Source organism: Oryza sativa, chromosome 3, assembly GCF_034140825.1.
Source record: "Oryza sativa Japonica Group chromosome 3, ASM3414082v1".
Taxonomy (NCBI): Eukaryota; Viridiplantae; Streptophyta; class Magnoliopsida; order Poales; family Poaceae; genus Oryza; species Oryza sativa.
In genome coordinates this window covers 12,749,005-12,761,737 of record NC_089037.1, presented here as the reverse complement: position 1 = coordinate 12,761,737, position 12,733 = coordinate 12,749,005, and the positions used below count along the sequence as shown (strand labels likewise).

General features: G+C 38.5%; 1 protein-coding gene across 1 annotated transcript; it reads right to left on the bottom strand.

Moving 5' to 3' along the window:
* Nucleotides 1-147: 147 nt before the first annotated feature.
* On the bottom strand, nucleotides 148-11,294 carry LOC4332791 (putative GTP diphosphokinase RSH1, chloroplastic). The gene is made up of 24 exons (NM_001417669.1): nucleotides 11,050-11,294; nucleotides 10,642-10,862; nucleotides 8,178-8,363; nucleotides 7,615-7,680; nucleotides 7,400-7,492; nucleotides 7,168-7,299; nucleotides 6,932-7,033; nucleotides 6,757-6,834; nucleotides 6,608-6,679; nucleotides 5,535-5,642; nucleotides 5,362-5,459; nucleotides 4,863-4,923; nucleotides 4,707-4,769; nucleotides 4,543-4,599; nucleotides 4,364-4,465; nucleotides 4,098-4,256; nucleotides 3,386-3,517; nucleotides 3,225-3,311; nucleotides 3,089-3,160; nucleotides 1,842-1,928; nucleotides 1,325-1,775; nucleotides 1,039-1,100; nucleotides 813-881; nucleotides 148-731 (listed from the first exon to the last, which is right to left on the bottom strand). The coding sequence occupies exons 1-24, from the start codon at nucleotides 11,075-11,077 to the stop codon at nucleotides 639-641; spliced, it is 2,679 nt and encodes an 892-aa protein (NP_001404598.1). The 5' UTR covers nucleotides 11,078-11,294; the 3' UTR covers nucleotides 148-638.
* Between the last annotated feature and the right edge of the window lie 1,439 nt (nucleotides 11,295-12,733).

The window sequence follows — 12,733 nt, the reverse complement described above, 5'->3', positions numbered from 1 at the left end:
AAACAAGCCATTCTCTTGTTTCAGTTACTGTACAGTATGGACTGCGTCTGTTTTTTTACCTCTGCAAAACAGAGGACTCTTCGCTGAATTATTTATCTGCCAGTTAGATGTTCTTAAGCCAACGCATTTCATTAGGCCCCAAAGTAAGAAAAGAAAACTTATACCATTGAAAAATCGAAGCTACAGCATAGTCATAATCACCGAGTGAAATAACGAATACGGGCAAAATTTGGGGCATTGGAATCCCATCAGATCAAAATTCTAGCTGCACATGTCATACATAACTAGTGTACGAATGGCAAACAAAAAAAATAGAAGAGAGAAGCTGCCATTGTTGGTCATTCATGGAGGCTTTTGTATAATACTATAACCCAACCAATCCCTGGACTAACAGTTCACTAGTAGCTTGCTCAGCTATGTACACTCCTCTCGCTTCCAAACGAACCAGAATATCCGGCTCCAGCTTGCTCTACCCTCACTCTACCTTCTTTGAAGGACAAGTTATGGGTTGCACAGCATCATCAACCAAGATCGGACTGCTCCTGAACCATTGAGCGGACTGATTTCTTGGTGCTTCAAAATTGTCTCTCCTTTTTGCTGGAGATGGTGAACTGATGCAGCGTGATGCCTGTTGTCCGCTAGCATTCAAGAACACCCAAAGGATTACAGCTGCATCCAACGGACCAACCAAGAACCCCAAGAATCATATCAACACCGGAGCATGCACTGACCTGCAATTGCAATTTTCTATTTAGGTACAGTGCCCAATGCAACAATTAGAACAGGAATACAGATCAGTTAAGGAAGCACACCACATTCTCATATGCCCCCTCAAAGTGGAACAACATCACACCTATTCCCCTTCTCTTATCTCGCTCCGCCTAAGAATTATAGCAGAAATGATCAAACACAAACAGTACAAAGAGGTGGCTGACAAATTCAAGATGGGAACTTAATAGGGTAAATGATGCAATGTTGCATTGATTATCACATAAAAAAGGATGATACTAAATTATTGAGGCAAGTTGGTCCATTTACCACACACGAGCATATGGTGATTCCACACGCTGTTAGAGCTGATGAAACTTCCGCAACCATACCTATGATGAATATTGAAAGCCATTTGAAGTGATTATATTAATATTTGCAGGTAAAGGTCAAAACAACATAACCCAAAAATAAATTAGATGTAAATAGTTGTGCAGAAAGGAACAAAATGTGGACATGTTTGCAACGTCTTATTAGTTAAAACTAATAAATTATAGAGGTAAAGCTAATAAAATATTTTCAGCTTTGTCCAACAATTAGATGGCAGGAGTGAAACCTTTTCGATCAACACACACTATGCAGAGCCATTGGATAGAGCTGCCTTCTGTATTGTGCCACGCACAAATTTTACCAGCTTTCCAGTTATCCACACTAGGGAGAACTTCTTTACTGCTGGAAACACCAGGGTGAATAAAATCAGTGAAGCTATCACCACGAAATGTTGAACCATTAATTTTGATGCCCAGTTCTTTGACAGTTTTGTTGTGCTTCCCATTAACCTTTGGCACAGAGACATTTTTAACAGGTAAAAAGCAGTCGCTCTTCTTGTTTCCAAAGGATAGTTTGTCAGAATTCAATATCTTCTGCCAGTTGAATGTATAGTCCTTATTTTCAGAGCTTGGAATCGACTGCTCATAGTCACTTTCATCTTCAAGATCGGCAACAAAGTTATTAACGGCGTCGGCAGTTATTTCAGCAGCAGAAAGAGCAGCTTGCTCCCGCAAGAACTGGAGAAAGGCAAACGGTTAGTTGCCAGAACCATCTAATAATGTAAGAAATCCTTTTAGACTTACTTTCATAATTTTGTGTCTTGCACTGCGAGTTTTCGCATGTTGAAGCCACTGCTGGTGACGCTGGAATGCATATTTAGCAGATAATTTCTGAAACAAGAAAAGGCAGATGAGTTTAAATGGATGTCACAGGTATAATATAAGCAATGCCAATGGAATAGTTCTCTAGAATCCTCTTGATGGATAAAAGGCACTAGCAAGAGTAACAGTATGCCTTAAACTGAGAAAAATCGCAAATGGCCTCACAGAGACATCACATCTACTTCCATCTATTTCCCTCAGAATTATGTTGTAACTTTCAAGTGTGAAATTAGGAACTATGAAGGGCTGATCCCACGGTATGAACTGGAAATGCACCTTTGGTCTTTCAATTGATTCAGGGACAATGTGAGCTGTCATGCTGCTGTCCCTTTTAGGGCTCCTTTGTATGGGCCAGGATCCTGGCCCCCAAGGGGGTTATCATACTGCTATGAATTTGTCTGTAGCAAGCTGAATCGTACTCCATCTGTTTCTTATTATAAGTCTTTTTGACTTTTTTCTTAGTCAAACTTCTTTAAGTTTGTAGAAAAATATAGTAGCATTTTCAATATAAAACAAACATATTATTAAAATATATTTCATGCTAAATTTAATGAAATTAATTTAGTGCTGTAGATGTTGCTAGCTTTTTCTATAAACTTAGGCAAACCTAAAGAACTTTGACTAAGAAAAAAAATCAAATGACTTATAATATGAAATGGAGGGAGTACATTTGCAAATGAAAAAAGATATATGATGCTACAGACCACATGGTCGGATGGTTATATGCTGGAATAAAATTTCAGACCTACTGGCGTGTAAGTTGCTCCCTCAGTTCCAAAATATAAGGGATCTTAAGATTTTTTTGGAGAGATTAAGGTTAAAGGGAAAAGACTATGATGCCTCTTATTGAGGGGTCTGTGGGTAGTGCGAGGGTGGTTGGGGGTAAGATTGGGTGAACATTAAATGAGGTGGTTAGCAGGGAGTAGTACTCTAGAATCCCTACTACTTTTGGACAAATTTTGAATGCCAGGATCCCTAAAATTTTGGGACGGAGGTTATCACCCATATACACACAAAAAAAGGGCAATCAAAGTTGCAACTTGTATGTTGTGGGCATGTGCATCAATGTCGAGACATGGCTCAATCAATAAACATATCTTGAAAGTTACAAATTGACACAAAGATATAAAACAGAAATAAATCATGCAATATATGAAATGAGTACTTACATCATAAATTATAATCTCCACAACTTCAGCATTTGCAAGTACATGGATTGGTGAAACTAGATTGCCATTCACCTGAAAGGAAGAACATGAGCACACAAATACAATGATGATCATAATGCTATTATCCATAACTAACCTTTGCAGCTACCATTTTGTTCCCAATTTCTGTGTGAATCAGGTAAGCATAATCAACCACAGTGGCCCCCTTAGGCAAGTTTTTAATCTGCCAATGAAAACTATATTCAAACCAATCGCTCAACTCAAATGGAAGAAATGTCCTCCAAGTCAGCACCTCACCTCGCCTTTTGGTGTAAACACAAAGACACGGCTTCCCAGAAGATCTCGGGTGATAGTATCAACAAATTCCCTAGAACTCATGTTACCAACAAACTCTTCTTGCCATTCACGGATTGCATTGAGCCAACCAATCTATCAAAGATGAGAAGTCTTTGGAGTTCTTTCTTAAGGAAATGTGATAATAAATACTCCTCCGTTCTAAAATATAAAGCGTACTAACTTATTTCACAGCATCCCAACATTATACTTTCACCATTGATTTCTTTTATAATCCATCCCAGAATATATGACGCCGTTGACCTTTTACATAATGTTTAACCATTCGTCTTATTCAAAAAAGATATAAATATCATTTATTTTGTTGTCACTTGCTTTATCATCAAAATAATATTAACTTATACTTTTTCATATTTACACTAAAATTTTAAGACGAATGGTCAAACATTATGCGAAAAGTCAACGGTGTCATACATTTTAGGACAGGGGTAGTAATATATTATTAACTGGGGTACTTTGAAATTAACATGATATGAAAATATTTTCAGATACAAATCTAGTGGTACTACATACATGACACCAAAAAAATATTTTAGATCAATTATCAGTCAAAGTTTTCAAATGTTGATTTTTCCTGAAAACAAGGACGCCTTATTTTTTAGAACAGAGGGGGTACTTAATATGAAGTGCAATAAGCTTTGACATCATTATATACCCTCAGAGCAAAGCCTGTATTGTTCAGACATATCACTTTCCCATTTGAATTCCTTCCACTTGATATTCCAGGACGAACAGGCCCTGAAACAACCCCTCTTCCACTGTAGTGCGCAGCAATGCCTCTTTCTGCTATGAGATCCATATCCTCTGTTCTTATCTGCAATACAGTAGGAACATAAAGTGAAACTTGCATTAGAATGAGCACATGCTTGAGAGTTTGTAGTATGAATTTAGCTAAATGGCAGGCAGCTAAGCCAACATTACCTGAACTTCCAAATGGAACATACTCTCATTCAGAAATGGTATCACTGTCGTGTGTAGACTTTGGTATCCATTAGGCTTTGGGGTTGCAATGTAATCTTTCACCTATACAGCTGGCTTTTAGAAATGGCAAAATCAAAAGAGGTAAAAATTATAATGAATAAGGAAAGCAGATAACTCACAGCTTGAGGTATAGGTGTCCAGATACCATGAACAAGACCAAGGACATGGTAGCAGATCTGAAATGAATTGAATGCTTGCGCATCAGTGGATTGAGCATATTTACACATTAGTAAATTTTAATTTCATACAGAAAAGATGGTATGTTACACTTGTAATGTTATACCTGTTGTGCAGTGCACAATGGCCCCACACCATTGCAGGATTTTGGCTTTATGATGATCCGCAGCTGAATAATATAGAAACACAATACTTTTCAGAGAATAAGTTATTCGTTAAAATGATAAAGCTAGGCAACTTATCTGACATAGGAAAATCATACCTGTGCAACCTGATTTATCTCATTTATTGAACTCTTGGACTTCAGCGCAGTTTTATAAATGCTGCAATATGACCAAATGATAAATAATCTGCCTAAGAAAACACTTTTGCCACCTATTTCAAACTTGGTAATGAATAATGCAAAAATAATTGTTGATCACCTTTTTAGGTGCAAAATGTGAATGAGAAGAAAAAAAGGATTTTGCAGCAGAAAACGTCAATCAGTCTGTAACTGTACCACACTATTTAATGATGTTGTGTAAGCAAATTGACAAAGTAGTGAAAACAAATATCCACTTTTTTACAAAGATATAACTAAAGAAATTTGTGAGGAAATTCATTGTGCTCTAATATGAATTGCATTTGTAAGTAGTGTAAACAAATAAGCTAAACCAAGTTTATACCAACAGTATATCACTAGGCAGGGGTAGTATTAAAGTGGAAGTGAAGGTTCAAGATAATACTTATTTTTAATTAATAAGACATCATGTGTGCTCTACCTGTAGAGTTCTTTGCAGACTGAACGCACTTGTGTTTCAACACTAACAAGATCAAGAAATTGATCCTCAGCAATCTTTTCCCCTAAGATTTGATTTGCCTGTAATTCAAAAATTATAATGAATCTCATTCAGAGTAGAATGCAAATCAAAGTGCAATAGCAAAAACAAAGTACCTCTTCCAATTCTTGTTCATGGGCCTTGTAGAGGTCCTCAACTCTTTTCTTTAGTTCAGCGAAATCACCAGGATTCATGTACATGAAGGACAGATATTCTAGCTCAGACTACAAGAATAAGAGCAACTGGTCAAATGGACCCAGGCAAAGTACCAGAAGCTATGATAAGCTTCATAAGAAACACATCGACATTCTCACAATGCAACGAACTACAGAGGAGACCTTTCTAAGACTGACAGAAAACACCAGTATGAAACCACCCCTTCTATTCATAAGATAAAGGGATTTTTTTTCCTTTGGTCCTTGAACTGGATTTTTTTTCCTTTGGTCCTTGAACTACAAAATACTACTATGAAAATATCTCGTACAGTCATAAGATTAAGGGGAATTGATTTCTTTGGCCCCTGAACTTTGGAAGTACATTATGTTCTTTTAACTCTCCAAAACCACCATTAAAACCATAAAGTGGATAAAACGATGGTTAGATTTTAACTGTTTTGGGGCTTGGATGTCTCATTCTGAGGTGAAAAGTTGACTTCTAAAATATCCGAGGGAGGTGTAATTGATGACATTGCATCCAAATCAACAACAACAAATCTGAATATTTCAATCTGTACAACTGAATCACTTTATGCTGTTACTGATTCGTATGCCACATCAGCATAAAGTTGGCAATCAGAAAACCAAGTCAACGAAAAATTGGTGAATTAAGCAAGGGAGGTTGTTTTTGCACGGTTGTGAAATACCAAATTTTAGCATAGATTTCTGAACTTGAGCAATATTTAAGGATAAAATGGACTTGTTTCTTAATATTACTAATAAGTTCAGGACAAACAAGTCTACTGGTCAAATTATAGCAGAAATACAGGTTTTTAAAATCAAAAAAGCAAACACGAAAACAATTATCATTAAAAAAGAAGTATAAATTTTATTGGAAAAAACACAACAGCATGGTAGTACAAAATGTTTGTAAGCAAACACAGCAATAACATAAAAGCACTGCAGTAATGAAGTTAGTCTATACAATAAACAGAAATAACAGTTATATTTCAAGATGATTTATCATCAGATACCTTTATTCGATACATCCCGAGAAGTTTAGCTAGGGGTGCAAAAACCTGCAGTGTCTCCATGGCAATGGCATACTGCAAAGAGAGTGCTTACAATAAAAATAGAAACTAAGTTACGGACAGATATTATTTTCAGTGGAACAAGAGTTTACCTGCTTGTGCTGAGGCATATGTGTGAGTGTACGCATATTATGCAGCCTGTCTGCCAGTTTCACAATGATTACACGAACCTACAATTTTTATTTAAATTTTCATGGAACCTAGTAGGGTGTTCAAATAGCTCTCGATAAATAACAGTCTACATGACGAAACAAAAAAAGAAAAAACCTCTTCTGTCATGGCAAGAAACATCTGTCTTAAATCTTCAGCCTTGACGTCCTGTTTTGAATTACCCTCATTTTTGCACTGAAGTTTTCCTAGCTTAGATACCTGCATTTGAAATGAAATAGGTCTGTTATAGCATTAAAATCCCTCTACCTGGATCACAAACATTTTGCAGAAATATACCAAATATAAACATGCACTGCAGCCATGTGCAAAATATAAAATGTGAAACAATGTACCTTTGTCTCCCCTTCAACAATACGGCGTACGGTTACACCAAACTCATTTTCTATTCTTTCAAAAGTAACCATGTCTGTATCTTCAACAGTGTCATGCAATAAACCAGCAGCTATTGATTCCCAGTCAAGTTCCTAAATATGTCCACAGAAGATGGAACGACAGAAAATTTAACTTCATTATGTTTATATGGGCAGAAAGTCATCACCGTAGTGGTAACGATATATTACTCACATGCTCCCCAAGGATACGAGCAACTTCAACAGGATGAATAATGAAAGGTTCCCCACTTCGGCGTTTCTGCCCATTATGTGCCTCATATGCCAACTGCAAGAGTCAATCAGGTACATGATACAACCTCCTGGTGCATGCACTACCCAGGAATAATAAAAGAAGTATAGAATATTGTCCACAAACCACGTGGAAGAATGTTATTGCACTTCAATTACCTTCAGAGCATCGTGTACAAAGTTCAATTCTTCAGGTTGAAGGTACGAGATAGCTGGCTTGAGATCCTGTCATGCAATCGCATAAATTTTAAAAGCGCCACAAACAAAATTGCCTCTTTCTTCAAACGAACATCAACCATGAGTTGCATTTGAGGGCAGTATACTTGAATAGTACATTTAAAATTTCATACTAGGCACAAAAATTATGCTAACAAGTCACAACTAATGGTTTCATTTTGAAAATGCACCATGGCAGCACTATTGGAAATTGTGCTTAACCTGGAGACTTCCGCATCTTCCAAATCTGAATTGAGTTTCATTGCCGTATGTTCTAGTTAATTATGAAGTGTGTTTACAACATTAAGAAGAAGGTGATTGTAGTACTATACTACCAGACACAAAATGATTATTGACTTCTTTATGGAAGTTTCACGGATCAAACCCACAAATGATTAATCATAAATCCTTTAAAAATGCTTTAACTCTTATATTTAATTTTAACAAAACTGAATTATGTACCAAAAACGAGCAAAAAAGTTTAATTGTGCAATTCAGTGACAAACCTCCCACAAAGTTTCTGGAGAAATATGATTGAACGATTCAGATGATGAATAGCAGAAAACTCTCCATGTTGGATCCACGGAAGTTGACCAAGATTTGAAAAAATTTCCAGTGGGAAAAGAATGGGCTGATGAACCATAACCAAACTTCCCCCTGTTGATGCCTTCTGCCCAGGTTATGTGCAGTAACTGGAAAAATAAGTTGATAGTATTAAGACATTGCAAAGAATTATTGTTTCATATGTAGATAACGAACGTGACAGCAACCATTAAAAAAGTAAGATGGTATGATGCCTTACAAATTTGTAAAACTAATGATGTCACATTTGACACAATATGGCATTTGACTGTATTCATAACAGACTTAGAATTGTAATTTGTTAGTACTCCCTCCGTTTTCAGGTTATAAGACGTTTTGACTTTGGTTAAAGTCAATCTACTTTAAGTTTGACTAAGTTTATAGACAAATATAGTAATATTTATAATATCAAATTAGTTTTATTAAATCAATAATTGAATATATTTTCATAGTAATAAATTTGTCTTGGGTTCAAAATGTTATTATTTTTTTCTATAAACTTTGTCAAACTTGAAACAGTTTGACTTTGACCAAAGTCAAAACATCCTATAACCTGAAACGGAGGTAGTAGTATTTTGTTATAAGATATTTTCCAAGGTTTGACCCCATCGGTTTGAGCCAAGTAGATCAGAAACAGGTGACTCTGGTTAAATCCCCCTTACATTAAAGGCCAAACATGTTTTCAATGACTCATGGTCAATAAGCGACCATAAAGGAAAAAGTGGAAAGTATTTACTAGCACTTAAACCAGGGCATTTGGTTTGCAACTTCTCCTCTAGATCATGATTGAGTGCACAATTAAGACGTTACCTGTTATTTGGTTGGAAAACTCTAATCCCGATGCATGAATTAAGAATAAAAGTAGGACGGCAGGAGAACTCCAAGAGAACACAAAGTCTGATGTAACCCACGTACATTACACTCAATTCTTTGTCACAAAACCAGTGTGATACATTACAACTTCCAACCAAATGAAACCTAAATGGTTTGGGAAAACCATTCTATTTGGCATGAGGGTAGTTCATGTACATACTGAGTGCTCAGTATTAACAGGAAACAAAGCTGAGATAAATATGGAAGAATGGTGATTGTTAGGTGAAGACAATCCTTCTGATGGCATTCGGAAAATAGTTACGATATAAGCTAAACCTAAGTCATGGAAATTTTAGCAGATGTCATTCCACATTTCCACTAGATCGCCATCAAAATCTTGCTAAAAACAGCCTATACTCGCTACAATAAAGATATACATAGAAATGTCTATAATATATTTCAACGCATTTGCATCGCATCCAAGCCACAAATGAGTGTACCAAACAATTCTATCCTAAACATGCACGCTCACCTTTTTTTTTTGTATATATAATTTTTATCTATTAGATTATGGTCAGACTCCTACAAGGAGCACAGAATAAAGGAACAAACAAGGCATTGCATAGTCAAGTTAATTTACAGGCTCACAACATGCTAGCTCAAGATGACTCTGCTTTAAGTTTGACTAAGTTTATAGACAAATAAACTTAGTCAAACGCCAAATTGACTAATGTTTGTTGCCAAACGCCAAATTGACCCTGCTTCTTCCCTAGCATCCTAGTTCCTAAAGAAGATGGACCAAACCAAATCCACATTCCGTTGTCAATACACAGCTTTACCGTTCACGATCTCTAGCACAGTACCAATGTTGCCCCTAGACTTCTTTGTTTCATGTACTAGCAACCTGTTGCAGCCGTAAAAAATATCAAGGAGAAAGCCGAGTAACTGAATCATTAACCAGGGAATAAATGGTGCCAATCCTGTACTTTGGGAAGAATTAAATTAATAGATGGAGGAACCATGGGTGAACTAAACTTCATATGGTTAAGGCTTCATCACAAATTTCCATAACTTCTAAATAAAAGGTCTTAACAAGGAAAATATATAAGTACAAAACCACTATCCATTTATTTTCTAAGAAGGAAATATGTTCTGATGGCATCAAATAACACTTACAAAATCTACAGAAAACCATTACCTATGTCTATGTACAAGCCAAACTTGAAGAGAATCAGCAGGACTTGCTACTTGTAGTGTTTATAGCCAAAGCATATATGCAATAATGAAATGAGATAGATGGAAGCCTTTTTCCCCCAAGTGAACTAACTTCAGTATGACCTGATAGCCAGATTGACCAACTTGACTTGTACTACAAAACATGTATGATATATTGGCTTTAGTCATGAGATCGTTCAGTTTCAGTGATGCTCAGGGACCTGATGCTACGAAATGGAATAAAACACTAGTAAGCACCTCCATTTTTCCATTCCGTTAACTCTAAAGTAAGCCAAAATGGCGAATCCCAATCAACATTACGTGTAAATGACAGAATCAATTATGCAGGCAGCAACGCACCGAATTGTTACTCCGCTGCGACTGGCCCCGCCGCCTCCACCCTGCCCCAGCCTCGGCGTGGCTGCAGGAGGAGCACTGCGCGGTGGTGCTGGCGAGCGCCCCCGTGAGCGCCCGCGGCGCGTTCCAGGCGCACGAGAGCACGCTGCATTCGTACGGCCTCCCTCCGCCCCTCCACGACGTCCTGCACGAGCTCACGCACTCCAGCGACGACGACGACGACCCTGCACGCCGCGACCACCACCAAACAAACAAACAAAGCCATCATCAGGGCTCCCCCATCAATTCCCCCAATCCCTAGTCCATCCACCGCGGGCGACGCATCATCATCAGCAGCCGCGGACCGAATCGCGCGGGGGGAGCAAGCCGAGATGACGGGGTGGAGGGGAGGCGAGGGGAGGGGATCATCACCTGACACGGCGCCCGTCGGGGGTTGCATGTCGCGGTGGCGCGCAATCTCATCGGCGGCTCGGAGGCCGTGGCCGTGCCCGCCGCCGTCCTCACCTTCCCCTCCGCCGCAGCCACGGGGCGCGCGCGCGCGAATTCGGTGGGGGAAGTGGATGGAAGAAGGGGTTTGCCGCCGATGATGAAGGCGGAAGGGAGGAGAAGGAGAGAGAGAGGGGGTGGGAAGAAGAGAAGAGATAACACGAGACGAAGGCCACACAAAACGCCGCGGCCGTGTGGTGAAATAGGTGGCAAACGCCCTCCCTTTTGCCCGGTTTCAGCTAATCCTCTTTCGCTTTTGCAGCAGCAGCAGCAGTAGGAGGAGTAGTATTTTGGAGGGCTTTTTTACGGATTTTTTCTGGTTTACATCCGGTAGTCTCGTACTCTCCTCCTCCCCCATCTGCATACCTGGTGTACAGCAGCTCGTGACTCGAGAGGCACACACACGTTCTGCTCGTGTACTCGTTAGTTTTTAGTGGCACACGTCTTGGTCGTGAGCACTATGGAATTTTTCGTTATGGCTTTTCAGTTTTCACACAGCAATGATCCTGGTAGCACTACGGAAGAATAGAATCGATGGTTTGCTCATGTCATGTAATCTCTTCTTCTAGCTAACAGTTGGGCTGTGGGGAGAAGCATGGATTGTGTGCCCATGTAAAAAGGGTATGGATGTATGGACCTAAACTATATTCATGCAAGTATTTTGTTCTCTTCGAAGAGAGAAAAAAACGTATATCGAATAAATTGTTTTGTATATAAAACAGTTGGAAATTTGAGATACTTCACCTAAATTTTGAACCCTGTATGAAACCAAGATATCATAGCATTCCAAATATGCTCCTTCTCTCAAATCATGGTTTGCTCTGTCACTGACTCACCATTATGGAATCGCTAGAGAGGCTGCTTAAGAGCATTTACAATGGTGGTGTGGCGAGTGACCTTATGCTAACATGTCAGATCAAAGCCACCACCTCAACCAAGAAAGTGATCTCAGGGGTGACAAAGGGACGGGAGCCATTGGTTGGAAAATAACCTGATGGGCAGAGCCATTGTATATGGATCATATTGTGCAAGCAACACTCTTCTCGCAGTTGTTTTTTCGGAGCCTATCCATCAACTATCAAAGTACTATGCAATGACACTTGATAGTAAGGGCCTGTTTGGGAGTTTGGGAGAGCTTTTGGCTGTTGCAACTTCTATCAGAATCAAAAACTATCTAAAACAGTCTAGCTTTTGGTCCAGATTCTGAGAAACTGTATTTGTAGAATCTAGAAAATGAACTTGAAGTCAAAAACTAGAAAACCCAGCTTTTCCAGATTGTCAAAAGTTGGCTACTAATCAGTTGCTTATCAGAATTTTAAGCTCTCCAAATAATCCTTAACTTCAGTCCAGACATTCTCTCTCTCCAAGCCATTTTGCATGGTAAATATCTTAAGCACAAATAGTATCGCTAATCAAAAGAAGAAAAAAAATGTGGATTGCGTTTAAGAAAAAAGAAATAAGCATTCACCCGTCAAAAACCTTTTGAGATTTGTGACTTCCTGGGGGAAGAATGTTTGTCCTCGTGTAACCATTGCTCACCTGAATGGCGAGCACTCTGTCTAATCTATTTCTTACAATAACAATTCAGGGCCAAGATCTGCACATCATA